At 34.8% G+C, this 19263-nt stretch overlaps 1 protein-coding gene across 2 annotated transcripts in view; it reads right to left on the reverse strand.

Annotated features, from left to right (window-relative positions):
• Positions 1-19263, reverse strand: part of LOC150095409 (SRSF protein kinase 3-like) — a 429406-nt gene that overhangs the window by 334640 nt on the left and 75503 nt on the right. For both annotated transcript variants that reach the window (XM_090410594.1, XM_090410593.1), the window contains exon 5: positions 12145-12232. In XM_090410594.1, coding sequence (XP_090266720.1) covers positions 12145-12232 — 88 coding nt within the window. The remainder of the gene's footprint in view (positions 1-12144; positions 12233-19263) is intronic.

Below are 19263 nucleotides of genomic sequence, written 5' to 3' on the forward strand. Positions count from 1 at the left end.
ACACTGTAGTCAAGTGCAATTGTATCAAGGCCTTATAAAGAGGCAAAATGATTCCCATATTCTTACACATCAATGTTCATTTCAGAATTGCAATAGAGAACTTCAACTCTCTATTCAATTCACCATAACTCCAAGATCTCTAGTCTCGTCAGTTACTCCAAGCATAATCTCACCAATATAATATGCTGTAGATGTCGCATCATGCCAAACATTGAAATGACAGCCATTGTCATTCAACCATACTTCCAACCTATTCAACTGATTGCCCTACCTATCTTTGCATCATCAGGAAACAAATGAAGATCTCCTGTCAGCTCTTTTCCAATATCATTTATGTACAAATTAAAGAAGAATGGTCCAAGGCCTGATCCCTGGGGTACACCATGTTGATATCTGTCAGTCAGCTACCCAATTATCCAGGCCAACAGTTTATATTCCAATCCCATATTCTCTAGTTAATTCAAAAGCCTTAGCAAAGTCCAACAGCATTATAGTGTATCCATTCCTTTTACTCAACACAGCCATAACATTATGAAATGAGCAATTGCTCAAACATGATCGCCCTTTAGTAAACCCATGATGTTCTTTGCAAAATTCTTTCCACTTGTTTTCCACCCATTTATGTATGTTAGTTCTTGCCAACTTCTCTAAAATCTTTACAATTATTCCAGAAATATCGATAGGTTGATAGTCAGACACATCGGTCTTTGCACCACCCCTTGTGCAATGAGATTATCATACATTCTTTCCATTCCTGTGGGATGTTTCCTGAGCTAAGACTCAAATTATACAAAAGTGTGAAGGGCCTACCCAATTTGGCTGAGCATGCCTTTAGTACATGTGATGACATCCCATCTGTTCCAAATGACGAATTATTATCCAGGTTATGCAACAGCTCCAAAATCTTCTTCTCGAGCACTCTATCATCCAATGCAGTTGTAGCACTTTTGCTATATACACCAGGCTGATAGATCTTGGTGAAACAAGAACTCTATTTGAACATTATTTGAACCATCTGTTCTGATGCTAGGGTAGTGTCTGCATTCAGTAGTTATTCTTCCACATGCATTCTTCCTTTTATTACCAGCATAACAATAAAATTCTTTTGCGTTGCCTTTAGCCAGTGTAGCCAATTTCTTTCTCCAACTCCAACTTAGCTTTCTGTACAATTCCCTTAGCTTTTCTGGCCTGAGCTATATATATTTCACAACTCCTCTCACTCTTATTCTCACAATATTCTTTCCATCATCAAATTCTTCTTGTTGGATCTCTTGTTTAATGAAATTGAACATCCATTTCCCATTATATTTGTTCTTTGAACTCTAGGGACTTCAGATACCGCACATTTAAGCATCTTTTTCAAACCTTGACATGCACTAATATCAATTCCCATTCGGCAACTAATACCATGGAACCAAAGGATAGTATTCTACTATGATTCTCTTAACTTCATGATTTGTAGTGCAGACTATAACTTGTCCTGTTTGGAACACCCATATAGTTGGCCACTTCCTATGTCAGTATAGCATGATCACTATCATGGTAGGTACCCCCAAAAGGTTGTTTGGGGGGGATTGAGACAGCCTTCCCATGGCTCTCCCAGCAGTAGTGTTGCCTTGTGGTACATTGTTGGTGCTTCAGACAAAAGAAGCTCCAGAGATGAATCACAGGCAACATGAAGCTAATGTCTTAAACAAGGTGTCCAAAGGTTTTCAAGTCTCCTGGACAACTTACAATTATGATAAATACAAAACATAAAAAGTTCCATGCCGGCTCAATCGTTGCATGGAATAACAAGAATTGCTTTGCTTGTTTAGGTGGAGGGCAAGCTTCGAAAAATATGTTACAGTCCCCTAATCAACACTACCTCAAGATATGTTCCCTAAACATAGAAGGATATCTAAATCCAAAGTCATCAGCAAAATAGCCAAAGATAAAGCAATTGACGTCTTGACTCTCCAGGAAACCCATGTGCCTGACACAGTCCTCAATAGACTAAAGATCCCAGGACTCATTCTCGTGTCTTCATAACTGCCACCTCAAGCATAGCCTAGCAACCTATATCCGGCCTGGTCTCAAGGATATAACCCAAAGTGTTCCTGATATAGAATACTCCATATGTATTAAAGTTCAAAATATCACCATCTACAATGTCTATAAACCTCCATCGCAATCCTGGCCTGATCAGATGGACCGAACTCCTCCTCACCCTGCTATCTATGCTGTACAAGCTTCCATCAGACAAATCCTGAAGATGGAACCCGAGCTTCCTGAACTCATACACCCAGTATCTCGGGAAGAGGTACAAATAGCCTTAAAACTAACCAAGAATGGCAAAGCTGCAGGAGTGGATTGTATATGCCCTGAGGTCCTAAAACATCTTGGTCAACATGGCCAAACATGGCTGGCTGCCCTTTTCTCAGAAATCATCATGACTGGTAAATTACCAAAACTGTGGTGGGAAGCCAAAATAATTGCTGTGCCCAAACCAGGGAAAGATCTAAATGATGTGTAAAACCTACGACCTATCTCCTTGCTTTGCATCACCTTTAAGCTCTTTGAAAGAATTCTCCTTAAAAGAATTTCACCACTCATGGAAAGAGCACTCCCGACTGAAGAAGCTGGCTTCAGGCCAGGAAAAAGTTGCTGTGACCAGGTCCTGGCAACTCAAATTGAAGTAGGCTTCCAGAAGAAACTTAAATCTGGAACAACTTTCATTGACCTAACATTTGCTTATGACACTGTCTGGATCAGGGGCTTCCTCCTAAAACTAGGAAATATTATAAAATGTAAAAAAAACTACAACTTTTTGAATCTATTCTCTCCAACAGAAAGATCTGGGTCCACACTGGCAGAAAAAAGAGCAGGCCCAGATTCCTTCGCAACGGTCTTCCTCAGGGCTCTGTATTATCCCCCTATACTTTTTAACATCTATGTGTATGATCTACCTCATACCAGATCAAGCAAGTTTATATATGACGATGACCTAGCGATCTTACATCAATCTACTTCCTTTACCAACTTAGAATCAACCTTGAATACAGACCTGAACACTCTTCCAGAGTGTTCAGGTCTGTATTCAAGCAGTGGTACTTGAAGCCAAATCCAATGAAAACAGTGTCCTCAGTATTTCACCTGTACAATGCAGAGGCGAATCGACAACTCAACCTTTCTTTCTGTGGATAAATGGTAGAACACGAGCGTCACCCAAAATACCTTGGAGTGAGCCTGGGCAGAAGTCTAACCTATAAAAGGTACATCATCAACCTCTGCAATAAAATTAAAATCAGAAATATCATTTCAAGGTTTGCTGGAACAACCTGGTGTTGTGGTGCAGGTACTAAGGTCGTCTGCACTAGCCCTAGCATTCTCTGCAGCAGAATATTGTGCCCTTGTCCTGGAAAGAAGTACACACACTAACATTATAAACACCCAGCTAAACTCTACCATGTGCACAATTAGTGGGACAGTGAGAAGCACTCCTCTCTTCTGGCTGCCTGTTCTATCTAGCATTGCTCCACCACACATACGGAGAAGACAAGCCTCGATTAAGGAATTTAATAAAGCAATGAGCAACCCACTCCTACCCCTACACCAGACTCTCATAAATCCACCTAGTCTTCGTCTCAAATCTAGAAAGTCTCTCTAGTCCATGGACGAACTCTCTTCAGCTGCGCTGACATTAATATCTGACATATGGAGAGAATACTGGTCCGACAATCTCCCAGTAAACGGCTTCCTGGTAGAAGATCCCTGTGCTCTGCAGCCTGGTTTTGGTCTTCCTAGGAAGATTTGGTCATCCATAAACAGGATCAGAACTAGTCAGGGCAGATGTGGCTATCTTCTACATAAATGGGGACCGTCAGATCACCCTTATTGTGATTGTTCTCTCGTGGCTCAGACGATTACTCATATTGTGTACGACTGCCCAAGACGCCAATTTCATGGCGGCGGCCTACAGCAGCACTTCCCAAACTGTGGGCCGCGGCCCCCTTGGGGGCCGTAGATTTTGTTGAGGGGGGGGGGGGGGGCATGAAATAATGAAAACAAATTTTGAATGTTTTAAGACTAAGTAGATTTTTTATTTTAAAAGAAATGTATTTAATTTTTATTTATTATTTCTTTTTTTGTTATTTTTTATATTTTAATGGAAAAATTCACGCATTGGTATTGGTTCACAAACTTTGCTTTCTGCATATTTCGGCGCTTAATGAATATTAGTAAATATTGCTTATTCATATGTTTCATTTCAAAGCAGTGGTTAATTGTATTTACTTCGAATGCTCTCCAGGGAAGCTCCAAATCTTCCTGTCCCTTTCATCACGCGTTCGTAATCAGGGACTGTTGATATTGACTTTATATACATATCAAAACTCGTTTTATATTATCACTGTCATCTGAGCTAGTTTTCTGTTACCAATAAAAGTTTCGCATATACTTCACACATGAAAAAAAGCTTAAACAAGTTCATGTGGGGAGATAGTAACTTGCTTGCAGTGGTAAACAACACTAACAGCCACTATACTGCAGAGGCAATAAAAACAAGTATTTTTATTATGCCAGTGAATAAGGTATGAGGAGTCTGTGTAATATATTTCTCAATAAATAGTGCAATTAGAGACAACTGGGATAAAAACACACTAATTAATGAATCACATGTCCCCCCTCATACAGAAACTATGCATGGGCAAACACAGTATCTAACTAAAAACTATTGTTATTAATTAGATGTGTGAGAGTTCGATTTCCCAAGGCAGCAATAAAATTCAGCCGAACGTGTTAAAATTCGTAAAAGTGTTAAAACTAAGTAATATATATATATATATATATATATATATAATGAATGTTATGGCAGTTTCACATATGGAATTCGGTTGAAGAGAGTTTTAGCATTTCAACTCAATTGTCAGCTATGCTTTTATCTTTTGGTCACGCGATCTTTTGTTAATACCGCACCAATCGTATGCACGTTTTAATAACCTGCCTTTGCTTTCTGTTTCGCATTACGCTTAATTACCGTAAAGGGAGAAAAGTCACAAAAGAGAAAAATGTTCCTGGTTCGGGGATTCCCTTATTCAGGTAATATTCACTAATTTTATGTTATCAGTCTGTGGTGTGCCAGTATCGGTAAGTGGTGATATTATTTGATCTATTCTACGTTAAAAAATTTAACCCTGAGATGGATAAGTGGTTGATAAAAAATTAAAAAAAAATTCCCGCGAACAATCAGAAGCAGACTCAAAAAAAAAAAAAAAGTATTTCATATTTTACCAGAACAGCCCGCATCGTCTTCAGAACCAAACGTTAAGTGGAAAAATATGTAATATATGCATTTGATTTTTGCAATATTCGCTGTGTATGTTTTGTATTAAATATAAATACAGTAAATATTATAATAATATATCTCTCTATTACGATTTTTTTTCGAGGGGGACCGTGAAATATTTTAATTTTTGCAAAGGGGGACCTGACATCCAGAAGTTTGGGAAGCACTGGCCTACAGGACATCCACAAGGTGATGGACGAGGCCTTGAATTGGCTTTCCAGCCTGGACCTTGACCTGTAGTTGGTAAGGTGGTGGTGGCGGTGGTTATGGAAGAAACAGAAGATCACGGTCCTGTCTCACCCCGAAGACGTTATTCTCATAGTCACTCTCATAGTATCGGCAGAACTCCTCATGTTAGAAGATGATGATACAATGTCAAATGGACCTCCTCTAATGGATCAAGTTTTCTCACACAAGACACAACTACTCTCTACTTCAACCTCAGATACAGCTACATTTATGTTGTGAGAACATGCAGCCTTGTCATACTTGTTGCAGCAGGACAATAATTGTCCCTGACTTGATTATGACAAGTTACTTTTGCTTTATTTTTTTAAATAAAAGTAAAGCCTTAGAAAGCAGTTTTTTCCTTTTATGTAATGAACTTTTATATCTTAAGATTTTCATCATTTGTTTCTAGAAATTGTGATTGTACTTTTCAATTACCAGTTTCATGTAGCCATAAGCATAAATAAATTGGCCAAAAACAGTCATCACATCTTTAAGTGAGACACTTTCTGGCACTATGATCAATTCAAACTTTTTGTCCTAGAGTTGCTTCTTTCACATGCTGCTTGAGAAAGTTGTCACAGCTGAATAAATTCTCCTTCATTCTTATGAGTTTCCTCTGCTATTCAATATGTACGACTTAAATTATCAAGATAATTTAAGTCACCCATAATAATTACTCGTTTAGTATTCACCAGGAGAATCAGGTGGTGTTTCTACATACCCAGCAACTGAAGCTCCAGGTCTGTAGCAACATCTCACCATATATATCCTTCTGTTATCCTCCACTTCACCCCATATAGCTTCAAACTTAGTACAACATAGGGTGTTATTTACATTGCTTTCATGTGTTTCTATCCTAACTAAACTCAAGTTGCCTGATGTAAGTAGTAGTAGTACCCCTCCCCACTGTGCTTTCTGTCATTCCTAAAAGAGACTACATCCTTTAAACTTGATTCCAGTTATGACATCCAACTCTGAGAGCCAGGTTTCACTAGTGCTAACAATTTTAGGCCACAATGTATTGACGAAAACAATACGCTCAACCACTTTATTTCTAATGCTCCTGGCATTTGAAATTTGGTGGTGCATTTCTCTTTTCCTTTCCCATACGCACTTGGCCCAAGAGAAGAAAGAAACTTGACAATGCAATAGGTAGCAGAACCAATACAATTCACAATGAGCATTATTGGAACAACTAAGAATTTCAGATAAACTATAGAAGTGAGGGAAGAGGTCTGCTCAAATACGTATGCAATTTTTTTGTAGAATTATTGTCCTTGTTGACTAATTCATTCAATATTCAATCAACTAATTTTGGCATTTTGTGGGATTATGGCTGATCTTTTGGTAGGTGAAGTTAGATTGCAGAAGGACAACTGCTCTGTTTGTAGTCTGAGGCATCCATAACCACAAATCTTTTTTTCTTTATCTGCTTTAGAGTGCAGGTAGTTGCACTTTGGATGCCAATTACATCAGGTGGAGGAAACAGCTTTCAATTGTACAGATGCTAATTTAAAATGAAGCAAATGGCATCAGTTCTTGAGAGAGAGAGAGGTTGCATTCAATGTCATATATGAAATCAGTATATAGGCCAACTCCTAATTTCACAAGCTTATCAGTGAGTGAAATCACAGAGAAAAACAATATCAGTGATATTGTCATAAACTTCAAATTCTTTTGAAGTTTATGACAATATCACTGATAAATAAGAGAAAGAAGGCAAAGAAAAAAAAAAATATATATATATAGGGCTCCTGGGATGTTCTTCCATTAAGTAAGAAATATCTGAAGATAGGAAGTCATTGACCAAAATATGTAGCAAGTGGGGAGAGAGAGAGATACATGACTGCCTGGTTATTTACAAAGGGAAATACAAACCACAAGATGGTAGTTTGTGGAGCAGGCTTCTATTGATGGAGGTCTGACTCCATCAATATTAGCAGAAATAAGTCCACTAATTAGTAGATTACTTAGCAAACTAGAAGACTATTTCCAAGACAGTGTGTATAAGATTGTCCTAATAGGCCATTAAGATTTGAAGTTACTCAGATTACAACCTTTGCTCATCATCATCACACACATCTAACTTACATCTTAAATATACACCTGTGATGTTTCATTTCACCCTATATAACTGCAGCATTTTGAAAGGGCATACAACAAGATATCAAGAGAAAAGCTTTTCAAAATGTGACAATTATATTGGGTAAATAGAATTATACAGGGCAATATGTAGTCCAGATTTAAATTGTAAGTCAGCAGTAAAAATTGAAAGAAATAAAGGAAGATAGTTTGATGTAAAATCTGGTGTGAGACAAGGGTGCAAACTATCTCCACTTATTCATCATTCATATAGATCATATAAAAGAATGTCACATCAAGTCTGATATTAAAATTGGAATATCAAACTTGGTCTTTGCTTTATGCAGATGATGCACCCCTAAACACATCTAGCAGAAGTCTACAAGATTCTCTAGCCAAATCGAATAACACTTATAACAAATTTGGTGTGAAAATCATCAATAAAAAGACCTATTTTCTTAGTTTTGGAATATAGAAAACTATGGCTGCATTCTCAATGAAGAACCTATAGAACAAGTATTTCAGCTATTTAAGTAGTTTTTAGTGAAAATGCAAATTAAATTTAGAAATAGACAACAGAATAAGCAAAGCCAGATGAATAATTTTATATGGAATCAAAGAGAAATTAGCCAAAACACTAAACTGGCAGTATATAAGGCAGTGTTCAAATCAGTTTTAAGTTATGGATCCGAGAGTGAGCTTTAAAATACAGCACCTGATCAAAGATTAGAGATGACAAGACACTAGAGTTATGAGAAAAATTAGGGACCTAAACAGATCTCATCAGTGAAAAAAAATCATTAAAAATAAAGACATTAGGAAGGAACTTGACATTGTTAGCAATCAAGAATGTGTAGGCTAATCTAAAGTAGTATAGACATGTAAACAGAATAGGAGAGTGAAAGGTTAGTAAAACAGGTGTTTGATTCCAAGATAACATGAAAAATACTCAGAAGACGACCAAGATCCAGGTGCAATTGTTTTATTCAAACATGCCTTAGAACAGGGGGTTGGGAACTGGCGTCTCTTTTATATTGAATTAAAAGATACGTAATTAATACAAGATATAGGTGGATTGATACGGTTAAAAGTACCTTAAAAGATAGATATATAAATATCAGATCTGACAATGTTGTAGCTTTGACAGGTAACAGTTTGATTTGGCAGAAAATTGTAGGTAGGAAGTTAGTAATGATGTAAATTTTTCATGTAGTACTCTCATATCCTGTACACCCCTTGAGGGTAAATGTCAGGAATTTGATGATGACGATGATAATTAATACAAACAACTAAATATTGTTTTTTTGATACGGCCTGTTCGCATGAACTTTTATGACATGAAAACTGACAACTACGTTACATTTGAAATACCACTAAATGTTAACCCTGCCTAAGGTAACTAGTGGCACGGCGAAAATTTGAACTAATTGATCAGCTGTCATGTCAAACACCATGGTTTTTAGATACATACGGATTTTAACTGTCAAAATAAATATTCTGTTAGTTAACTTATTTATTGTGGTTATAAACTGGTGTTTAATTTAATGTCAGGTAATGTCATGCACAAATTAATTTTTATTATGTTATGTTGAATTTGTATTTTTACTTGCAGGTAAATTTTGATAATAACCCTCCTAATATGAGTTCAAGAAAAAGAAAAATAATCAAAGAAAACAGAGGATCCAATAAAATGTGGATAGAGAAATTTATATTTATAGAAGTAAATGGAAATTTGCAATGTTTAATTCCATCTATGACTTAAAAATAACAAATTAAGTAATGTCAAACGACATTTTCGAGGAAAACATTTAGACTACAGTAAAAAATATCCTGAGGGTGATAATAGAAAAAAGCTATTGAAGAATTACAAAAGAAAACATTGCTTCAGCAAAGAAATTTTGTCAACTTGGATGAAATCTTCATTGAATACTACTGAAGCACGATTTTTGTTATCCCTTGAAATAGCAAAAGCAGGATAAGCTTTTAACGATGGTGAATTTCTAAAAAATTGCATGTATAATGTCTCTGAAATTCTATTTAAGGATATGAAAAATAAGGACGAGATATGTAAAAAAAATTAAAGATTTATCTCTTTCAGCTAGAACTATCAAGGAATGGATTGTAACAATTTCTGCAGAAGTTTCAAATATGTAAATTATGGATATTAATCATGCCGATTTTATATCTATCGCGGTTGATGAATCAAATGATATTTCCGATATGGCACAATGCTGCGTGATAGTTAAATATATCACATCTTCCGGTGTTCGAAAAGAACTCTTGATCTACTAACACTTAAAGGACACACTACAGGTCAAGATATTTCAGGAAACCTTCTAACAAGTTTACAGAATAAAAATAAAAATATTAATATGGTCTGCTTTGTGACTGATAGCGCGCCTTCTATGATTGCAGAAAATAAGGGGTTTGTTAAATTATTCTTTACTCATATTCCACATGGAGTTATTTCATTTTATTGCATTTTGCATCAAGAAGCTTTAGTTGCAAATTCTTTGGGATTATTACCACAACTAAAAAGAATGATGGATGTCGTTGTGCCAATGATCAATTTCATCCGATTTCAGGCGTTGAATCACAGACTTTTTGACATTTACATCGTACGATGGTTATCAAGAGGAAAAGCATTAAAACGTTTTTTTCAGTGCTTAAAAGAAGTAATAGTTTTCTTAACCACTAAAAATTATAACATAAATCATATGGAACTTCTCAGTAATCCCGAATGGATACAAAATTTGTGTTTTGCTTGATATGACAGAACATTTTAATAAGCTGAATTTGAAGTTGCAAGGGAAGGGAAACACAGCCTTACAATTAATAAAGGAAGTCCTGAGCTTTGAACAGAAACTAAGGGTGTTTTTCAGATTACTGAAGAAAAATTTATATATTTTGAAAATATAAAATATTATAGATTTAATTTAAATCAAGAAAAAGTTTATTGCAAAATATTCGCTGAAATGATTACTGTAATTTTAGATTCATTTACAAGCAGATTTCAGGATTTTAAAAAAACATCAGGAGACGATGAAATTTATATTACATTCGTTAAAATTAATAGATATTGAAGCTTTTCCCGGAATATCAATTGCAGAACTACAAATGGAGTTTCTGGAAATTCAGAATAAAAGCATCTGGGTACAAAAACTTCAGGAAATGGTAGCACAAATTGAAGAAAATGAGGAAACTATGGAAGAAACACCACAGGAAATTATATTTAAATGTTGGAATTCTTTCCCAACTAATTATTCAAATGCCAGATGACTTGCTTTTGGGGTTTTGACTCTTTTCGGTTCAACGTACAAGTACAATTGCGAACAATTTTTCTCTTCAATGAATTATATTAAAAATAAGTATAGGTAAAATAAGTAAAAAAACAAATTGACTGATGAAAGTTTGAAAGCCGAATTACTATTAAAGTGCATGACATACAATCCGGATTTAAGTAAATTGGCTGAGAAGCCAATTGAATTTAATTTGCAAAATCAAAAGTCTCATTAGTGAATTTTAAATTAAAACAATCAAATATCTATTAAAATACATAATATTGTATTTTTGTTTGGACTAATTCTTTTTGCAATACAAATTTCATTTTTTTTGCAATATTATACTTACTTAAACATGTTTGTGATTAAAAACTTAATCAAACTTAATGTTGTTTTATTTATTGGACATATAAAAAATTTATATGCAAACATAAAAGTGGTATTTGATATCTGGAAGTACTGAATTAAAAACAAATTTACCTAAGTTTAAACTAACTGCAACTTTGAGTTACCAGGAAAAATCGAATTGAAGTCGCAGCAAACAAAATTTTGTTTTAATTTTTTGGTGGAGTGGCTCTTTGGTTCAAAAAGGTTCCCGATCCCTGCCTTAGAAGAACATTGGATACAAACCTTGCATTTTAAAGGAGGGTAGAAATCCATTTTTCTAAGTCAAATAATATCAGAAACTTACACCATCAAACTGGAATGCATTCTGATTGTAAATTTGTAAATGTACAGATGCCGACTACTTCCCATGAGTTGCCACAATGATATACCACAGCACTTAAATATGACATTCAACTGTACAGTGAATATAATCAAATATACTATCAGACACTATTCTAGCACATGCAAACTTTCATTTGCCACTGCTCTGTTTCAATAACAGAAATGTTTAACCAAAATACTTAGTTGCAATAACCATGATGAGGCCTCTTCAGGCCTTGCCTTGTCTTAAAAGCAATATGATTCTGTCTATGAATAAATATTTTTTTTTTGACAATATGATTCTCGTTTTTTTTATATAAAGAATTTGGTAAAAAATGTAATTACTATTTTGTTTTATTAAACAGTTATGCTTCACTAAGTTTTCATTATAAGAAAGTAAAACAATTATATAATTTAATTTTAACATGCATGTTTACATATACTTCTCTCTATTACACACACTGTGTGTGAGAGAGAGAGAGAGAAAATGTTAAACCATAAAAATTTAATACATACACATTTTAGTAGTTTTATTTCATCCAGTGCAGTTTCTGTATAGTGGGAAGCACTTTTCACTACTTTAAGAGCAACAAACCTTTTACCCCTAAAAAAAAAACATTGCACACATTAACTATAATTTGTAAATTTTAAATTTGCAAAGTGCATTCTTATGATTCACATAATCAGCAGCTGATATGGCAATGCTATGACACAACCATAACATATTAAGTTATAAAATATATTAAGTTTTGAAGGAAACACTGAATAATGCATAATACAGAAAAGGAATCATGCAGTCCAAGTGCAGTCATTTAACACTCCTTTAAGTAGAAACAATGCATAGCTCTGAGGCTTCATGAAAGACCACAGTTATTTGATTTTCCAATCCATAATCATATGGTTTTCATATATACCTTTTAGCTTTTTTTTAATGTTTTCCAGATAACTTGATATTCTGCATTATTTCACAAAAGGTTTCAGTTTTGGTTTTTGACTTTAATGCCTTCTAACTTCTCAACTTTAAAACCAAAATGGATAGCTACTTTCATCTAACTCAATTCATCATCACAAAATTCCTGATATGTACCCTCAAGGTGGTGCACAGATATAATTAAGTTTGAATGATTACTAGCTTCCTATTAGCAATTTTCTTCTGAATTAATCTTATTTCACTAGTCTCTAATAAGGTCAATATCTAACATTTCAATCTTCTAGGCACTTAACTGCATCAATACCTAGATCTTGATGGTTCTGAGATTTCCTGACCCATTGTAGAACCAAACACTTTTGCAAGCCTTTCATCTCTCATTCTGTTTGTAACCATATTATCTTAGATTAGTTCTGACATTCTTGAGTGCTAACACTGTAGGTTCCTTTTTAATATCTCATCCTATTTTCCCTTTCATGGCTTGTCATGGCAAAGTAACTTGGCTTCTTTGAAACCTACTTGATCCCGTCTACTATGTCCTTAAATTGTTTGTGTTCTGGCTGGTTTGCAAGATGAAAAACTCGGCCACCACATGAGAGCAGCAAACTCATCTTCACTTGAAAAGGCCTGATACTTAGATATTTACAATCAAAGGGCATTGTTGATAACGAATGAGCTACAGAAGATTTTTTTTTATATATCTTAATTATTAACAGGATTTTGCCACATGGTTCACTGCTGAAACTTTTCTTCAAAATCTTGTGTCTGTAATTCTAGTATTTCATGAACTGCCATTTCTAATTCAGATCTCAGAGATCTCCAAGTTAAAACTGGTTTGTAAAATGTCTTCTATACTGCTAGTTCATTGTTTTGGCTAATTTCTTTTATTACATATAATTTTATTCAACTGGCTCCCATACCAGTTTTGCTTATTCTATTACCTATTTTCATATTTGCCATCTTCAATAAAAATAATACCCAAATAGCTGAAGAAACTTGTCCTATAGAATCTCCAATGAAAATGCAGTCGAAGTTTCCCTTTCTTCCTCCAAACTAATTTTCTAGTTTAATTGCTGATTTTAACACTGAACTTGCTACAGAAGCTATTCAATTCAGTTAATGTTTTGAAGATATGCACCAGATTTAGACAAAACATTATCTGCATAACATAAGGTGATCAGCTGAATGTTTCCAAGATATGATTAATGCCACCTTCTTTCATAACATGATCCACAGAGATGAATAAGAGTGAAGAAAGTATACATTTTTTCTTACACCTATTTTATATAAAATCATCATCATCTTCTACCTTCTTCAAAATTGAACCTACTGAATTACAATTCAAATATAAACTAGACTGCTCTAGATAACAATCTGTTTATACCACATAACTAAAGCATTTTGAATGCCACCTCCAGCTCTGAAATTTAAATGCAGATCGTTGTTATATTCCAAGGATTTTGACTATTTGTCTTAAAGTAAAAATCTGGTCCTGACAACACCCTACACAATTCATCCACAACTTTTTCTAGTCTTTTCTGATGCAAAGCACACACACACACACACACACACCCTTTTGGGTGTGTATAAGGCTAGATATTATCAGAAGGGCTGTTACATTATTTGTTTCGATATTGCTGTACTCCGTTTTGTCTTTTTTTTTGTTCTTCACTTAAACTTCGTGAGATGTCGTAAATGGTCGACTGCCTTAACTAGCAACTGCCACCATTTATTTCTACTAGCTCTTATGTTCTCATGCTCTATAGTCTAACAAATTTATTAATTTTACAACCACGCTGGTTAGACTATGTATTGAGTGCAAGATAAGATTTCTAAATTAAAGACAAAGCAGATATTGTTAGCGTTCCCCGCTTATGTTAATCTTTACCTTTAATTAGTCATGACTTGATTATTGATCACTTAATTTTATGCAGGTATGAAATTTTCAGGATAGTGCATTGATAGAATCAGTAACCATTTAATAGAAACCATTTAATTAAATCAAGAAAGAAATATTTAGTCTGATCCACATTAACACACACACAAAAAAAGCGTTACAAGTCTTTGTTAATTTCAGTTCTCCCTGATTCAGATATAGTTCTATCTTTCTTCCCTTAAAGCTAAATCACAATCTAGAATATCCTGCTAGTCATAAATAGACAAACTGAAAAAAAAGCATATCGTGAGTAAGCTTAAATCAACATTAATTATGCACAGTTAAGATTAAGACACACGCCTTGAATGAGCTTATTTCAAATGTTAATTTACACATTCTTATTGTACACATAAGCAGATACACTTGATGTACATTCATTCTCGGAAATACCACATATATAAGTACTGCCTTTTTCATTAATCTTTCGTTCACATGAAAGTGCTTTTTTTCTTCTTTTTTTTTTTAAAATTCTGCTGGATCATTCATGAGCTACTGCCAAATTTCTTCTTTGTTCGAGTCGTTGATTATTCTATGCCCTCAAGGACTCTTAACATGGCAGCAATGTGCAGTTCCTTCCTAGCTAGATATTCCGACAATCGACACAATATTTCTCATGACAGTGAATCCAAGTAGAAGAAGACTGAGAACCCTCAGACCTAAGAAGCTTCTCTTTTGATTACCAACAACAGATCTCATGTGGCAGCAGACACAGGTAAGAGAAGATTGAGAAACCTAAGACAAAGTCCTTCGACATTTTGCCTTAGAAAGGCCCAGACTTTCACTGTACGCAAGTGCACATCTCTCGAAATTTCCAGACATGGCCATGTATTGACATCCAAATATAACATCATACTTTGACCGTCTTTTGAAACTGCCATATATGAACATGGGTTAACAGCATTACATAATGACATCATGCACCACATTATTTTAACAAAGGCCCATGGTTAAGTTATTACAAATACAAGATCATTATAGACAAAATTGACAATTCTTTAAGTGCAATTCCTTAGAAAAACATAAAAATGAACATAAGTTACTTATCATGAAAGATTTTACAGAGCCACTGCTCAGACTGGTTGCAACCATTATTAAGGTCTCATCAGTGGGAGTCAGACCCAGAAGTGATACTAAGGTGGAAGTAATAGATAAATTATATTTCTCATATACAAGTAGTGAAAAGGTGTTAAAATACTCTAATCATTGCTGATCTAGTTGTTGAAAGATTTTTTAATTGTTTAAAAATTAAATTAAAGATGACAAAAGATTTTATTCTTGGGATTTATCCCTTATCCAAGTGTAAACAAACAAAATTTGCATGTGAAGTATTTTTACAACTGAGCTACTTATAGAGGCTAATGACTTCACATTAATTGCTTTAGTATATCGCATAATGCAAAGCACATATCCTCTTGGGTGTGTATAATGCTAAGCATTATGGGATCTTTTGGAATTTTTGGCAACTTTAATTTAATTTATAACGAAGTGAAAAAAACTTGCAATGACTAGCTCTGATCCACAGTATTTTAATATGGTGTGACACCTTTTCGCTACTTGTATATGGGAATGACTTCTGTATTACTTCAAACTTCTGGGTCTAACTTCCACTGATGAGATCTCAAATAAAGATCAAATATGACATTGCATATTATCTGGGTCTAGCTCCCACTGATAACATTTAATAATAACTAAAACATACACACGTAACCACAGTAATAAGATTTTTAATAAGTAAATATTTCATCCTAAGTATCATAGGACATTGGGCATCTTAGTCATGAATGCTCCACAGGTTTCATTATACAACAGTCTTATTCCTTCATAGGGAAATGACAGCACAGAAGACAAACTTACTAGGCAAACTGCAATTGAAATACGGTAATCTATGTGCCAGAATCTCTTTTTTAAAAAAGTGCAGATGCGATAAACTCATTCCTACGTTCACTAAACTAAATGAAGTTATCAAATCACCAGGTGCAAATAAAATTTATCAGAAAGCAATCTATTCCTTATTGCTTAATTAGTTATGAGTTTCTAAACATGAACTAGCAACAAATAGAAATCACAGAATTAGAAGCAGAATTATCTACTACGTTAAATCAGAATTAATGTCTCAAAAAATGCAGGGATCCAAGCATTTAAAAAAACCAATACTAATCTACATAAAAAATACCTTACTTTGTTAAATCGATCCAAGAAAATTACCAACCAAAAGTTCATTTCTTCCATTTTTAAACATTCTTCTTCCAATCGCATTTCAGGTCATTGACATGATTGACCAGCAAAAGTGTCTGAGCATTGTAGCCGATTTATCGCCTAATGCCAGGAGCTATAGCAACAAACGCAGCCCTCGTTCGGGTCAACAAGGGCTGCGTTATCGATCCGATATAGACAACTTCTTTAGTCGAAAGAGACTAGATAAAGGTTCCTCACGTCATAGACGGGACTCGAACCCAAGTCTTCCCGAACAAAGGGCTTCATCTATAACGAACTGAGGTACGGAAGCTCCCACTTATCTTTTATACTCATGTAAACAATTAAATCGATGCCGTGGTTTTCTTGTGCTGAGCCGACCTCAGCTTTGAGCAGACCTGAGGTCGGCTCAGCACAAACTTCGAAGATAGCAAAAAAAGCGACCCAAACAAACAAAAAAAAGTTCAGTGTATCAGTAACAAAAGCAGTCATTAATATTTATCACAAAAGTATGTTCTCGGTGTTTTGTATTGGAAACAAATGTAATCGGTAACTTACAACTTTAGATGTAATATACCCTGCTTGGAAAGAGGTCAAGGATATGGTCAATGGAGGAGATTGAGACAACCTTCCCGTGGAGATGTGCTTTGCATTATAGGAGATACTAAGACAAGGAGTGATGAGAGCTTAGTTCACCTTTGCTATGAGTTGCCTCAGTCCTGAACTACTTCATGCGCAAACTTTGTTTGCCTACACTTGGGTAAAGGATTAAACTAAATTTATTATAGTCTAACCAAGTGGAAAATAAACTTCCAACATTTTTCTCTAAATCCAGAGTAAATTAATAATAAGGTGGTACACCTTTTGGCAACTCGTATAAGTAAATATGACCTCTCTATTGCATCTGCCTTAGTATCACCACTTCTGAGTCTACCTCCCACTGATGAGACCTCAATAAAGGTCGAAGCTGGTCTGGGTTGTGGCCCTTCCCTTAATGCATAACATTATACATGTCCGCAAGGAGATGTGCTTTGCATTATGGGAGATACTGAGACAAGGAATGATGAGAGCTTGGTCCACCTTTGCTATGAGTTGCCTCAGTCCTGAACTACTTCAGGCACAAACTTTGTTTGCCTACACTTGGGTAAAGGATTAAACTAAATTTATTAAAGTTTTAGCGTGTTTGAGGGATGCTGCGTGCAGGAAGAGGCATGTGATGGCATGTTTCCAAATTACACACGAGATTCAGGAAAATGTGATAAAAAAACTGCATGCCATCACAGAAAATGCATTCCAACAATGGAAGAAACATTGGGAACGATGTATCACCAACAGAGGGGACTACTTTGAAGGGGACAGTGCTTAAAATGTTGTAAAATGAGCAATAAAGTCTTTATAGCAAAAGTTCAGTCTTTTTTTTTTTTTTTTTTGAACACGCCTTGTATATAAGCATCTCAGTTGTGAAAATACCTTATCCAAGTGTAAGCAAACAAAGTTTGCTTACACTTGGATAAAGGATAAAATGAACATAATTCCTTGTTGTCTTTAATTTATAACCAAGTGAAAAAACTTTCAACAGAATACTAGATGGTAGATGATTTGGGCTACTGTTCTATTTGTAAAACTTTCAAATTAAGTTTTAGTAATATGAAATTCAAGTAAGGAAGTCTTATAACTACAATGAGCGATAATAAAAAGGATGATATTAACAGCCATCTTTCATTCTTACTGAATAATGAACTACAAAGTTTCTCACTAAACTATGTGAATTATTTATTCTTGCATTAAGTAATTAACTGGTGAAATGAGCTGATGAATATAAACCCAGAAGTTTCTCCCTTATCAAAAACATTAGAAGGCAAAGTCACATATCTATTTGTCTATTTATAGCAATGAACCAGTATTTAATGGTTCAATAAGGAACCACTTGCTCTAACAAATTAATAAATTAACAAAATGCTGCAGTTGTGAATGTAAGCATAGTATTTTTGTGCACTGAAGATACTTAGTTTGAAATCCAGTAAAACAGCACCAGCTTAACAAAATTATATTTTGTTCTTGTGTGGCACTTTGTGTAAATACTAGAAAAGATTAACACAAATAAGCAAACATTAAGTCTTTACACAAGATTTGTGTTACCATTTGTAAAATGTCTGATTTACATTTCAGGCTTCCAAAATAAGTAGGGCAGTGGTCTCACAGTGAATGATGAAAATCATCTACTACGTAGACTCTCAAACTTCATTGTTGTAGTGGGATTTGAATCCACAGCAACACCATCTAGCTTGTCATCCAAGTTTATCAACTATTAATAGTTTTCAAGAATTAGTGAACATCCCTTCCACTTCTCTATTAGCTTCGTTAAAACAGCCAACTTGTTCTCGACTCATATTTTCCATCCATTCGTGTTTTTGTTAAATGAGTAAAAAATATACTAAACATTCTCATTTCAACACTTCATTATTATTACTAATACTAGCAACTACATCCCATACCATCAACTACATCATTACTAGTATCACCATCATCTCTTAAACCCATCCATCCCTTAGGACAGGTAGAGTTCCCTGCTTAAGGG

This window comes from Typopeltis vanoorti, chromosome 20, assembly GCF_054136105.1.
Source record: "Typopeltis vanoorti isolate ZY-2024b chromosome 20, IOZ_Tvanoo_1.0, whole genome shotgun sequence".
In the NCBI taxonomy this organism is placed as follows: domain Eukaryota; kingdom Metazoa; phylum Arthropoda; class Arachnida; order Uropygi; family Thelyphonidae; genus Typopeltis; species Typopeltis vanoorti.